The 14,896-nt window shown below is 40.9% G+C and overlaps 1 protein-coding gene across 8 annotated transcripts in view; it reads left to right on the forward strand.

Annotated features, from left to right (window-relative positions):
- KIF13B (kinesin family member 13B) overlaps positions 1 to 14,896 on the forward strand; it is a 209,474-nt gene that overhangs the window by 97,095 nt on the left and 97,483 nt on the right. For 7 of the 8 annotated variants that reach the window (XM_086414759.1, XM_086414760.1, XM_086414763.1 and 4 more), the window contains exons 11-13: positions 4,910 to 5,122; positions 6,664 to 6,774; positions 12,389 to 12,523. In XM_086414759.1, coding sequence (XP_086270885.1) covers positions 4,910 to 5,122; positions 6,664 to 6,774; positions 12,389 to 12,523 — 459 coding nt within the window. Of the gene's footprint in view, positions 1 to 4,892; positions 5,123 to 6,663; positions 6,775 to 12,388; positions 12,524 to 14,896 lie in introns of all 8 variants that reach the window. The other variant, XM_086414764.1, reaches the window with a different exon arrangement.

Raw genomic sequence — 14,896 nt, forward strand, 5'->3', positions numbered from 1 at the left:
TGTTTAACTGGTACAGTTCTACTATTCTCTAATGTAACTTGCATGGAACTCATAAAATTGCTTATCCTTTATAAGATTTGCAACTTCTTCTTTTTTTTTTTTTTTGCATTGTACATGCATTATAATTATGTTGTGCTCTCTATGTTACAGCATCTTAGAGAGAAACTGATCACACTTGGTGACTTGAGGGGGGTGGATGGATGCAATTGATTTTTCTCATAGGTGTGTTTGAATGCTTACTCATTCGGTCAGTGGTCAGTAGAGAACCATTTTGTATTAAGATGATTTTTGCTTATCTTTGCTGCTGAGTCGTTTCAGTCGTGTCCGACTCTGTGTGACCCCACAGATGGCAGCCCACCAGGCTCCCCCGTCCCTGGGATTCTCCAGGCAAGAACACTGGAGTGGGTTGCCATTTCCTTCTCCAGTGCATGAAAGTGAAAAGTGAAAGTGAAGTCGCTTAGTCGTGTCCTACTTTTAGCGACCCCGTGGACTGCAGCCCACCAGGCTCTTCCGTCCATGGGATTTTCCAGGCAAGAGTACTGGAGTGGGGTGCCATTGCCTTCTCCTTGCTTATCTCTGCAACTTTGTAAATATGTCTCTTTAACATCAAATAACTTCTGGTAATGAATGCTCTAAGAATGAGTATCTTTCAAATTCTTCTACTTGTAAAAGATTATTTATTTTTAAAATTGCTCACGTATTCCCTCAGCTGCCTCGGGTCTTGGTTGCAGCCTGTGGGATCTGTTGTGTCGTGCGGATCTCTCACGGCTGGCGCACGGGCTCTCCAGCTGTGCACGTGGGCTCAGTAGTTGTGGTGCACGGTCTTAGCCGCTCAGTGACATGTGGGACTTAGTTCCCTGACCAGGGATGGAACCACTGTCCCCTGCATTACAAGGCAGATTCTTAACCACCGGACCACCAGGGGGAAGTCTTTCAAATTCATCTGTTTTTGCATCCTTACTGCCACTTCCCTGATGAATAATGAAGGGTTTCTTTTCTCTCCTGGAGGATTGAAACTCCTTTCCTTAGTTTTCCTAGTCCATCCTGTTCTTTAGTGAGGTTGCTGTCTTTCGAAATCAATGCTCTTCTTTAACTTAAATCTCTTCAGTAACTCTCCAGAGGGCCTTAGTGAAGTGAAGTTGCTCAGTCGTGTCCAACTCTGCGACCCCATGGACTGTATCCTATCAGGCTCCTCCGTCCATGGGATTTTCCAGGCAAAAGTGCTGGAGTGGATTGCCATTTCCTTCTCCAGGGGATCTTCCCAACCCAGGAATCGAACCCGGGTCTCCCGCATTGTGGGCAGACGCTTTACCATCTGAGCCACCAGGGAAGTCACCACCCAGAGGGCCTTATCTTAGTCCAAATTCTTTAAAGACTTGTGGTTTACTCGGCTCCTCCTGACTTCTCATTGTTCAGCTTTTGCTTCTTGACATGATCAACTCTAGCCGAGTGATGGAGACTTTGCTCTTACTCTGCCGGGCACATCCTTCCTCCTCTCTTCCACCCCACTTCACATTTTCCTCTCCATCCCCTTTACCCCAGTGTTGCTTATTCATATTTAGGTGTCGAATGTCACTTTCTCTGGGAGTCTTTCCTAACCTTTGAGGACTGTGCTTTCTGCGCTTTCTCTGTTTTCCCGGACCGTATTGCATTCATCCCTACTTTAGTTCGTAGCCTATAGTATTTGCTCGCCAGCATCACCCTCTAGATGGTAAACTCCATGAAGAGCTAAGTGAATGAATGATTTCAGCTCTTCTCTGCACTAGCATTATGACCTTTGGTAAGTCTGTAAATCTTCCTGGGTCTCAGTTTCTCATTTGTAAAATGAAAAAATTTGATTAGGTGACTTCCAAGAGTTCTCTCAGCTTTACAAAATTCCGACTTCCAAAATCAAATTTCTTTCTTAGGTCCATTTAATTTGCCGTTGCTGAAACAAAGCTCATCTGATTTGGCTAATTAAACGATTAAAGAGTAAACAAGAGGCCTTCTACTTTCTTCTTGAACGAGTGCCAGTTCTTTTGTTGCTGTTTCCTTTTTGCTGGTGGCATGAGGCCATTTTTGAATATAAGCATATTGTTCCTCAGGCACAAGCTCTTTTAAAATATCAAATATTTGTCATTTGCCAGGTTTCCTTTCCTCAGCACAAATTGAAGCACAGTACACATGCTTTTCTCCTGTGGTAGTCATTGTTAGCAATCTGCTTTTCCCCAGTAGCATTTGCTATTGGTGTGGGCTGAGAGAATGCCGTGCTTCTAGAAGGGCAGTCTTACATGGTGCTGCTTGTGGACTGAATTCCAACCAGAGGTGTAATTCCTGTGATCTTGGTATATAATATTTGAACTGCATTACCATGCATGGGATTCTTCTTGACCTTTTTTCTGCAAATTGCCAAGACTGGGCACCGGCAACGTGTGGTCAGTGTCTGGAAGAGGAGTGAAGCAAGCAGTTCCATCCAGACTTTGTAGAAACTGCCTTTGCTTCCTAAAGCCCAGATTACTTTCATTTCCTTCCTTTTCATGCATTGAAGAGTACTTTCTTCAAAGATATAATTATCATAGCTATGTTTCCTGTGGAAAACCAAAATCTTAGTAATGGGTGAATAAGTGGACATATTGTTAGTGATTATACTGAACTGTTAGCAATATGTTGGGAATTATTTTGTTTCTGGCATTAGGACAGAACAATTTGGAAAGGTTTCAGGTCTGAACTCTCTCTGTGTCGCTAAGGGTTGTTTTGTTCTTGTGCTATCGTGGGCAGCTATAGGGGGATAGAAATTATAATGGGTTGGAAGGTAGAATACAACTGGGCTGGAATATTTTCTGTGTACGAGTTCTGGATCTATCGGCAGGTTGTTTAACCTCCTTTGTCACAACAAACCTCTGGTTTTTCATCAGTAAAATAGGGATAATAATTCACACAAGGCTGAGGACTAAATCATCTATGCACAGAGTTTTGTAAATCACAGGTTGTTCAAACAAATTTGAGATATGTTGATACTGGAAAAAATTTCTGTCTTCAAAAGTGAGAATTTGGAGAGCTCCCTGGTCTGATGGTCCAGTGGTTAAAACTCCATGCTCCCAATGCACAGAGCACAGATATGATCCCTGGTCAGGAAACTGAGACCCCCCATGCTGCACAGCTTGGCCAGAAAAAAAAATTATTTTATATTGGTTGATGCTGCCCAAAGATAGAGTTGGCTTTCTTGTGTCCTAATGAATTCCTCTTAACTGGGCTATTTGAATGTTCTCTGTAATATTGTGAGTCTGTAATTCAGTGATACTTCACTGGTGAAAGGGGGTGTTGAATCAAGTCTTCCGGGTAACTCTCATCCAGGGCTGGTATATACCTATAGCTGTGTAATACCCCCAAGACTTAGCAGCTGAGAACAGCCATCATCCATTATCTCAGTTCCTCTGGGCAAGATTCCGGGTGCCAGCCAAGTGTTCTGGCGGGGGTGTCTCCCGTGGCTGCAGTCCTGGCCAGGCTGCTGGGGTTGGATCTGCTCACCTGAGTGCTTGTGGACAGGCATTTCAGATGTGTTCCCAAACTCACCGCCTTGGTCTCTTTCTGGGGCTGCCTCATCATGGCAGTGGTTTCTTTCAGAGTGAAAAACACGCACAAAAAAAAACCAGCCTTTTTTTGTTTTAAATTTTTAAATGTAGTTTATTTTTTACTGCACTGGGTCTTTGTTACTGTGTGCAGGGTTTCTCTAATTGTGGCAAGCGAGGGCTCCTCGGCAGTACGCAGGCTTCTCATCGCGGTGGCTTCTCTCGTGTGGAGCACGGGCTCCAGGCGCACAGGCTCAGTAGTTGTGGCGCACAGGCTTAGTCGCCCCATGGCATGTGGGATCTTCCCGGACCAGGGATCGAACCCGTGTCCCCTGCATTGGCAGGCGGATGCTTTATCACCGGACCATCAGGGAAGTCCCGAGAAGCCAGTCTTTTGTAACCTAGTCTCAGACATACAGGCCAACACTTCCGTGTTCTCTTCCTCAGAGGCAGATCAGCAAGTCCTGCCCACACTTGAGGGAAGGGGAGACCCTGGGGTGTGAATTCCAGGAGGCGAGATCTCTGGGGGTCATCTCGAGGCCACCTCCTGCAGTTGGAGTTCATGTAGCCTTTGTGTGGTAAAGTGGCGTGGGGTAGAGCTGACTTTCCAAGTCTCATTTTGTAATTCCAAGTTATATCTAGTTATTTTTAATGCTGTCAAGGGAAAGTCGGTTTTTGAATTGGTTGGAGCCCATTCTAAAGCTCATTTATTTAGTTAGCAGTTTTGTATAATGGAGATGAATGTCTTTCTTTTGGCACCCTTGTCTGAACTCTAGAAGCTGTTGTACAGAACTTGAGGCCTGTTTTAGTAGTGTTTGAAGTGCTGTCAGAGGGAATAAGATGTAGTACCTTCAGTGTATCTTTTGTTTAATAAGATTGTAATTGTTCCTTATGTCTTAAGACACTCCAGATGTATGGTGTTATGGAATAGATTGTAGGTAATCACTCTTTGATCAAATGTTATTAGGGTTGTTCAGTTCTCAGGGAGATTTTGCAGGTATTTAAGGAAGCATCCTTTTTTATTCTGAGCAGTCTCCTGACCTATGGTATCATGTTGCCTATTAAAAGATGACAAATTGACTTAGAATGAATTTTTATTAAACTGAAATAAAAGGGGGCTTCTTTGTATTACCATTTCCCTGTTCTTTCTCAAAAACCAAAGCTCCTTTTTGCAGAAAAGTAGCTTGCCAGAGAAGAATAAGCAAGGGACTGGGAGTCAGTTCACCTGTATTTAAGTCCTGGCTTTGCCCTTAAATCTGTGTTTGACCTGGGGACATTATCTCACCATTTCTGACTTCAGCATTCCCATATGATGCTTTCTTCCAGCTTGAAAAAGCTATTCAGTTTCTCTTCTCCTCCAGGACAGCCTTGGGGGTAACAGCAAGACCGCCATGGTAGCTACAGTGAGCCCCGCAGCTGACAACTATGATGAAACCCTTTCAACCTTACGGTATGCGGATCGTGCCAAGCACATCGTGAACCACGCTGTGGTGAATGAGGATCCCAATGCACGAATTATTCGGGATCTCCGGGAAGAAGTGGAAAAACTCCGTGAGCAGCTAACCAAAGCGGAGGTATAAGGCCTAGCTGAGCCATGCCTGTGGGTCTAGGAAAATCTAGTAAAGCTAGAATCTGAATTGTCTTCCCCTTGGGGCCTAAACGATGAATATTCAACTCAGAATATTTGCATTTCCTATAGGAAGATAAATTTGAGATGAGTAATAAAGGAAGATGGATAAATTGTCACGGTTGAAGTTTAGATAGTTTTTACAGGTGTTAAAGGATTGACTAGGAGGAGAGAGTAAAGGTAACTGAGAAAATGTGTCTGCACTGAATAGGCGACAGACGAGAGAAGGGGTAGAATGGGGGAGAGAAAGAGAGGCGCTTGAAACAAAAGCAGATAACAACTTAATATTAGTGCAGCAAATGGTGGCCAATGGGCATAGGCTGATTAGAAGAGAAATCAAATAGATTTTTGTAGAATCATATGTTTGCAGGTTGAAGTCCAAACAGAAACACTGTGGTCTTGCACCTAGCTTTTTCATATTATGGGTTAATTACGTTCATAAGAAAAAATGTTCTAGAGCAGAAGTAGCCATCTTTTTAATAGTGCTCTATGTCACTATCCTTTGTATTAAAACAAGCTACAGTAGATAGTTCTGTTACTGAATTTGAAGCCTACACAATTCTAATCACAGACTTTTTTTAGGTTTTAAAAATCTGTTGAAGTGCAGTGTGTTTACAGTGCTGTGTTCCTTTCTGCTGTCCAGTGTAGTGGTTTAGTTATATGTGTTCTTTTCCATACTCTCTTCCGTTATGCTTTGTCGTAGGATATAGTTCCCTGTGCTCTACAGTGGGACCTTGTTATTTATCCATCCTGTATATAATAGTTTCAAATGCTTATCTTTTATCAAAAGTGGGATAAAATGTCAGATTCAGGATCCCTACTTTAATTAGCATTTCTGTTCCTATGATTTCCGAGCACTGTGGAATTCTTTCCTGGACCTGGGACCGTAGCCTCATCTTTCTCATGACCATCAGTAAATTATGTGGTCAAAATAATTATCTTGATTGTATTTTTTTTTTTGCCTATTGAATCTTACTCTGTTTTTATAGGAATAATTTTACAATTCATCAAGATTCTTTGAAGTTTTGTGTCTTCCTGGTGTAATAATGCCATCCAGTTCGTAGCATGTACATATTTAGTTTAGTCTGTGTATCCTTGAATACATACCCAAAGTCATCAGTGAAGACCAGGATGAGTCACGTGTCTTGAGTCTAGACCTACTGGGATTTAAAAAAATAAGTCCTTGATAGTTTGAACTCTTTATCTCCCTAATTGTAGTTAGACCTCAAAGTAGCAGTAGCTTAGAGGAAAAGGAGAAAGTGAAGTCTTCCTCAAGCCCACTGGATAACTGGATGAGTCTGTGGGACCCTCTAGTCTGGATGCTGTGGGTCAATGACAGTCCTTGTGTCTTAGGTGGGTCAGGAGCCTCAGCGAGCTGTAGAGCTTCGAGGGGGCACATTGTTCCTCTTGTCCTCTTGGGTTTAGTGAAGGTGTCCTTTTTCCAGGACATCATACACACATTTCATGAAATAAACACTTTGCTTATAGGCAATGAAATCTCCAGAGCTGAAAGACCGGCTGGAAGAGTCAGAGAAGCTAATCCAGGAAATGACTGTGACCTGGGAGGAGAAACTAAGGAAGACCGAGGAGATCGCCCAGGTTCGTGATTCCTGCTTAAGGAGAGAGAAGCCTTGTGGCAGCTTGTGCAGTGCAGTGCGGAGCATGTTTCTGGTTCCCTTTTTTAAAAAATTTATTTATTTTTAATTGAAGGATAATTGCTTTTCAGTATCGTGTTGGTTTCTGCCAAACATCAGCACAAATCAGCCATAGGTATACATATGTCCCCTCCCTCTTGAACCTCCCTCCCATCTGCCTCCTCATCCCACCCCTCTGGATTGTTACAGAGCACCAGGCTTGAGTTCCCTGAATCATACAGCAAATTCCCATTGGCTATCTATTTTATATATGGTAATGCATGTTTGACTTTTAGCTTTGAATGTAGCAAATCTAGCAATTCAGATTTGTTTATTAAAAAAAAAAAAAGGCTGCCTGGCTTCGCTGAGTTTATGTTGCAGCATGCAGGGTCTTCAGTTGTGGCATGTGGAATCTAGTTCCCTGACCAGGGGTTGAAACCACGTCCCCTGCATTGAGAAGGCGGAGTCTTAGCCACTGGACCACAAGGGAAATTCAAATTGATTTAAATAAGACCTAAATCCAGGAGTCTGTAATTTACAAAGTTAATTTGAAGTTTAAGGAAAACATAACTATAGTTAATTCAGTATTCATTATGTAAGAAATACATTTGTAGGGCCATAAAATTTTTTTAATGATATAACTAGCCACTGGCTGAGAATACCCAATTCTGTTAAATGTTTTCCAAACCTCAGAAACTTACCCAGCTACAAAATTAGTAGTAGTGGATATTTAGGCTGTGAGCTTCTTGCTTCCTTCCATTTGACAAGTTAGTAAAAAGTAACAATGAAGTATCTAAGTCCCAAGTGACTGTGTCTCATTTTTAGACCATTTATTATAGAGCTGTGGAATCTTCCAGTGGGAATATTAGCGTTTAGAGAAAATCCTAAAATGTCCAAGTCTCTGCTTAGTAAAGATTTACTCTATGGCTTTCCTGTTGGAGGCTTATTTAGCCTGTCTTAGAAATATTAATGTATATGACAATGTGGGACACAGTACCTCGTTGAACAATCATTTCATGGCTGGGCAGCTCTGACAGTAGTAGCTATGTAACCGAAATCTTCTGTTCTTCCGTTTTGCTCACTGGCCTTGTTTGGTCTTCAAAGCTGAGAGAATAAGCCCACTTGTGCACAGTAACTAATAATAGCAACAATAACCAGCACTTACTGAGTACACTTCCATGTTGCACCTGATGCTAAGCACTTAAAAAATTTTTTTTTAATTTTGTATTGGGGTGTAGTTGATTAACAAACAACATTGACTAAGCACTTTTAAATACAGTATTTTATTTAATCCTCCCAATACCCCTGCAAGATAGGGCCTGTTATTACCCAGATATTTAAAGTCACCTCTGCCTCCTCTCTTCCTTTTCTAAAGTTAGAAAATCTCTAGTGTTCACTGTTCCTGGTGTTCATGAATGTGTAGAACTGTTACTCCTTTCATTACTCAGTAAGTTCCATCTCTCAGTGTGCTGTCCAGAATCAGTAGATAGATTAGATGTTGTAGGACAGTACTAGTATTATGTAGCATAAAGAGGATGTTAGATTTATATTAGTGCACACGAAGACTTAAGTTGATTTTTAAACATTTTTATTACAGTCCTTTTCAAAACAGATGAAAACATGAGTATAACAAACCCACACATACCCATTACCCAATTTCATTAAAGGTCGACATATGACCAGTCTTGTTTTATCTGTATCCCTGCACGAGGTTATTTGAAAGCACATCCCTCACATTACACAGAGAATACACCAGTGTCTGAGCTTTATTTCTCATTACACGTTTAACTTTGTTTGTCATAGGTTAAGGTCATTCTGATAATTGTCCAATTTGGGACTAATGTATGCGAGCCTTTTTGAGCTACTCTGAATAAGACCTTGACTCTGGAGTACTTGGGTTGCCTGCGCTGATACCCAGAAGGGGGTCTAAGTGACGGTGCAGCGTGGTGCAGCTTTCCTGTAGCATCTTCCCTTGCCTGAGTGTCCTCTCCCACCGTCAGATGCCCCTTTTGCAGACTGCCTGGTTTTTATTGAACACCACATTCAACACCTCATCTTCCCAGGCTTCAGTGCCTCCAGCTGTCTTCTCTCTGTCACTGGGTTATTGGTCATCAACCTATTTGCAGTACAGACTAGCTTTCCCTAAAATGATTTCTGGCAGTTTATCCACCAACTGTTAATACATCTTTTGAGGAGAAAAGAAATGGTACATGGTCAGGTAACTTTGGGGAAATCTGGGTGAACTGAGTCAAATGGACTTCTCTTGGTAAGAACTTTCTGGGAGTCTGTTCCAAGCCAGCCAGGCTCTCAAGCAGTCCTCTGTGTTCTGTGGCATCTTCGTCTGGCATGCTGGCCCCGAGAGCTTATTCCTGACATTGAATCCTATGGAACCTACCTGTACTCTCTTGACTCTTAAGTCATGTGATACTTTATTTACTGTTGTTCAGTTTTTTGTGTGTATACTTTTATTACCTAATGAATTTATAAAGTTCTCAAGGAAAAAAAGCCATGTCTTTTCATTTTTTTTCTTTTAATATTTATTTTTATTTATTTATTGGGCTCAGCCGGGTCTTAGTTGCAGCATACGGGATCTTTAGTGGTGGATGTGGGGTCTAGTTCCCCAACCAGGGATTGAACCTGGGTCCCTGCACTAGAAGCACGGAGTCTAGTCACTGGACCGCCAAAGAAGTCCTCCTCTTAGTTTTTGAAAGTATATGCTCAGTAATATTTTTGATTAAATAATTTGAACTTAAAGTTGACTAATTTCTCAGCCCAGTGCCATAATCTTTGATACCAAATTCTTTAATTTCCATCTTTTATGTTCTCAGTAATGAAGTGTACACTTAAGTGAGATGGATCAGGGGTTAGCAAACTAAGCCCTTGGGCAAAACCTGGACTGTCACTTCTTTTCATGACTGGTTTTATTGGAATGTGCCATACTTATTTGTTTTAGTATTTTTTATGGCATTAGCAGAGTTGAATAGTTGTGACAGAGACCATTGGACCTAGATGACTAAAAGATTTACTGTTTGACATTTTATAGAAAAAGTTAACTAGTCTCTGATATCAGAAGCAATACATAGTAAATGTCACTATATTTGATCATATAATACTTGCTTATTCTTGGAACTGACTCTTAGATGTTGCAAACTTTTATAGTTTATTAATAATTAAAAACCTAGAGTGTTTTTTGGTGGTAGATGTAACAGTGAATTGATGGGTTTTCAATGTTGTGCCCTTCAGTTTAAACAAAAATTTTATGGTATTTCTACCATTATAAGGTCTCAAAAGATAGGAAAATGCTTAAGGAAGTAGGGGAAAGCAGGAGTTTACTCTGTTATCTCATTTAAGCCCTGTCTTTTCCCTTACTCTTGAGTGACTTTACTTTTGTTAAGTCGTACATTCTTTTTCAGGCTTACCTTTGCCTCTCTATGAATGAAAATTTTGCTACTAGATGACAGTAATGAAATTTCTTCTAAATTTATAATTATTTCCATAGTGAAAATTACTAGAGTCCACAGGGAACTCAGGACTTCCCTTGTGGCTCAGCTGGTAAAGAATCTGCCTGCAGTGTGGGGACCTGGCTTCAATCCCTGGGTTGCTTTGATCCCCAGGAGAAGGGAAAGGCTCCCCACTCCAGTATTCTGGCCTGGAGAATTCCATGGACTGTGTAGTCCATGGGGTCACAAAGAATTGGACACGACTGAGTGACTTTCAGGGAACTCAAACCAGAATTCTATCAACCTAGAGGGGTGGGATGGGGAGGGGAGATGGGAGGGAGGTTTAAGAAGGAGGGGACATATGTATACCTGTGGCTGATTCATGTTGATGTTTGGCAGAAACCAGTACAATACTGTAAAACAATTATCTTTCAATTAAAAAATAAATAAATTTAAAATTAAATCACTAGAGTCCTAAGAAGAATGTAAGTAAAAGGAACTGTTGTGTTGCAAAAGTAGTATTTACTTATAGAAAATACAGAAAGATTATTATGAAGAAAATTTAACTGATCCAGTCATCCAAAGAAAGCTACTGTTAATATCTTTGTGGTTTCTTCCAGGTTTTTCCAGTGCATAGACCCATGTACTAGTTATACCCTGCATTTTAAATTTAATGTTAGTTCCTGACTGTCTACCTACTTCATTTGTAGTTTACAAAAAGATATTTTTACAAAGAAATGTTTCTTCTCATTATTGGAATTATTTTTTAATCACACAAATATCCTCATGTATTTAAAAGAGGTATCCCTCAGAAGGGACTATACAAGCTATATTAGATTTGCTTTCTTCGCTTTAGGAACATGGTTCTTTATGAAGAATAATAATTTCTTTGGATTGAGTGCTGAAAACTAATGACTCAGAACTTCTGAAAGAACCCAATAATGTTTTTTTGTTAGAAAAGAGACTCAATTCAAAGACCCAGAACCGAAATAGCCCATTCCCTACCTTTGCAATGGTATTCCAGGAGAGATTGTTTGGGTTGCAGTGGCTGTATAAATTAGGAGGTTGTGCCTAGAATAGCAAAATTCTAAGCCTGCAATTTAATTATCCTGCAGCCTTACTGTGTGGCCCTAGTTAAATAACACAGCTTGCCTTGCCTTTTGTCAGAATCAAAGGTTCTTAATGACTTGTTCTTATTTGCTGAGTATACACAGTTGAACACCCTGCTCTGCCCTGATGTGTGTGCGTTAATAACAGCCTCGGTTGCAGGAGTCACATGTGTCTTCGTATGTGCACACATGTATGTTGTGTGAATTCAGAGACACATAGGCACAGAAAGGAAAGGTCCATGTTCTTTTGCAAATAGGGCTTCCCTGAACATGCAGATTTTATTTTGAAAAATTCACAACACTGGCGATCTGAGTGCTCTTGTGCGTTACGCACTGTGCGAGGTGCTAGGAATCCCCAGTGGGGAGACAGGGTCCCTGCCCTCACAGAGAAACGCTGGAGTAAAAAGTTACCAGGTTTGAGAATAGATGTGCTTCAGCTCGGAGGAATAGGTGTGAAACCCCTTAAGCTAGGGAGAGCGTTGTTGAGACTTTAGGGTCCTGGAAGATGCCCCATTAACTACGTTTAGTTGAGGGGTGACAGGACGTGACGGTGGAGTCAGTGGGTCAGACTGAAGGGCCTGTGGCTTTGAGGGAGTTTGGCCTTCATCCTTGCTGGGGACCTGCCAAGTGTATTAAATACTTGGCTTTTTAGGAAAATCACGGTTGAATAGAAAACACTTACATTTGCTCATATATAAAGAATTAAATGAGAAAGATGAATTCAGGATGTTAGATATTTTCAAGAATGAAAAGTGAGAGCTCAGTATATTTGGTGGTGATTTGTAATGGCTTTACTTTTGAAATTAATAAGAGTTTTACTTAACAAAGCAACATTAGAGTTTGTTCTCATTCTCAGCTATAGAGTTTATATAGTTTAGAAAGAGGACAAATGCAGTCATCTATATGATACCATGTCCTAAGAAAACATATTTGAGTTATAAAGTTATTTAATAATTACCATCATATATAACGTTTTATAGCTTGCTGCCTCAATAGCTGTGGAATTAATTCTTCTCTAATGCGTTTACAGGAGCGACAGAAACAGCTTGAGAGTCTTGGAATATCTCTTCAATCGTCTGGAATTAAAGTTGGGGATGATAAATGTTTCCTCGTTAATCTGAATGCTGATCCTGCTCTGAATGAACTTCTGGTTTATTACTTAAAGGTGAAGTCGTAAGCTTGTCTACTGTTTTCTGCTGTGAAATAGAGCAGTATTTCACAGTATCCTTTCTTTGTACTTGGAGAACCATGCATATTCAAAAAGGAGTTAGCAAATTGTTTTTGTTTGCTTCAGCTGGAGTGTAGAAAAATCCTGGGTTTCTGAGACCAGTCTCTCTTTTTCCTCTTTGAGTGATGTAAATATATTTTTCAACCTAGTTAATGTAAAAAATGGTATTCTGATATTATCTCCAACAAATTAATTAGTTTGACTTCTTACCCTTAGTGTGACTAAAGCAGGGAGTTAAGTAGCTAGCTTGAGCTTACAGAACGACCTGTAAACTAAATGTTTCATCAGCACTAAAGCTCTGTGGCTTCTGTGCAGCACACCAGTTGGTGACTGGTCCTGGTTTGCAAGAGGAAATGTTCCTAAAAAGTCATTAGGACCACTTGACTTGAACTTTTGTGTTTCCAGTAACTCTTAGGAAAGTTAAAAATTAACTCGGGAAAGTTAAACATTTTGGATTGTCAGTTTACAAAAAGAAGAGTTAAGTCACTTAGAGGCTGAGAGGGTCAGAGCCTGGAGCAGAAGAAACTAAATATACATTGAAATCTATATACATTCTATATATTTATATAGTCACATACATTGAAAGCTATATAGGTTGTTGGACATAGCAGGAAGATGAGACAGCTTCAGAATAAACATGAATCAGACACTATAGAAATTATGAGGTATTCACCAAAATTGCCAAGCCCAGAACATAGATGAGTTACTCTGACATGCAGTTAATAAATACTAGGTGGAGAATTTTCCTCTCCTAATACAGGAACTATCTCTGAGGATTTAACTGAGTTAGTGACTGGGACAGCAAAGAAGCGAGCTGGTACAGTTGGAAGCACTGTGAGGATTAGAGATTTGTGTCCTTTCATTTCTAAAGAGACTGAAGAATTCATGATGCGTTGGCTGGTTTCCCAGTTTTTATCAGACATACCTGGGGTAATTGCTTTGTAGTGTTTTGATAAGGCCCTGCTATTCTTAAGTATCTTGTATCATGCTTTATTACTCTGTGTGTTAAATTGTGTCTCTAGTGCATACACTCACGTGAGCATGCTCAGGTGCTGCGGGCAGAGGGGCAGAGCAGGGGTGGGAGAGAGGCGCACCGAGTTTCTGCTCCAGCACTACTGGCTTGACGGATGTTTTTCTCTCAAGGCCTTTACCCTTGCCGTCTACAGATTCCTCCTCTATAAATGGACGTTTTCTCTGTCTGGCTACCTCACAGACTTCCTGGAGGCTTAAATGGGAGTTGACCTATAGAAGCATTTTATAAACAGAAGCCCTACTGATACATACATTATCCCACATACCAGTTTCTCACTTGACCCTCTGGTACTTTATTATATTACCCTTGTCCTTTGGGAAACAGTGACGGATTAGCACATCTCTCACTATGCTTCTAACAGCGTTGGCAGCTTTTTGTGTTAGAATTTCAGCTGGGGATCCTCAGGCTTCAGGAGAGATGCAGTATTCGCATGGGACTTAAGTATTTTGCCCTTTAGATCTTCAGAACTGTGAGTTCTTTTTCTCTTCTGACGTGATGAAGTTCAAATTAGAACGCACAAACACGTATACTCAATATGAAAAAAAACCTCCAGTTCCTATCTGTTCTTGACTAAAAAATTACACAAAGAAACTATTTAAAGACTGTTGGAGGGCAGTCAAAATATCTCTGGCCATCTTGTGAGGAGGTGTTGGGACTCTGATTCAGACTGTGTGGTCAGCCCTGCTTTGGCAAAGTCTGAGGCAGTGTTGGTTTCTTACTGGCCAGGCTAAACCCATGACAAGAGTATATTCATGACAAAGCACATTCAAGAGGATGACCTCCGTCCAAGAACAGTTCTGCTTCAGTAAAGTGATACCATGATGTGGGATGGAGGAATTTAGAGGCCGAGTGGTTTTTGTTTCTCTGCTGTCACATTCCCAGGTCAGTGTAAATGCTGGGCAGATGACTTCACATCACTGGGTGACTTTGAGCGCCCCGTCTGTAAAATGAGGCCACTGGATTAAATTACCTCCAACATTCTTTCTACTTCCAAGTTGAATGGTTCTCTTCTAGAATAGAATCCTCTGTTTATCTATTCTGTCTAGAACTGGCAGAAGCAAGGTATGGTGGCCAAACTAAGCAGAACGTAACTCATGGGGTCTTTTTGCATCTTAGTTGTATAGACAGGCAGCTCTTGTGTGGCATGGTTCCAGCCTCCACAAATTCCAGTTGACACGATTTAGGAAATAATGTTGACATTGCGGTCATTCATGTGATTCTAGATGCGCAGCCAGAGGAAGTTAGTGAAGGTGAACTTACAGATGTAAATGATGAAA

Source organism: Bos grunniens, chromosome 8 (genome assembly GCF_055505025.1).
Source record: "Bos grunniens cultivar Pamir isolate PY7600 chromosome 8, Bosgru_T2T1.0, whole genome shotgun sequence".
NCBI lineage: Eukaryota > Metazoa > Chordata > Mammalia > Artiodactyla > Bovidae > Bos > Bos grunniens.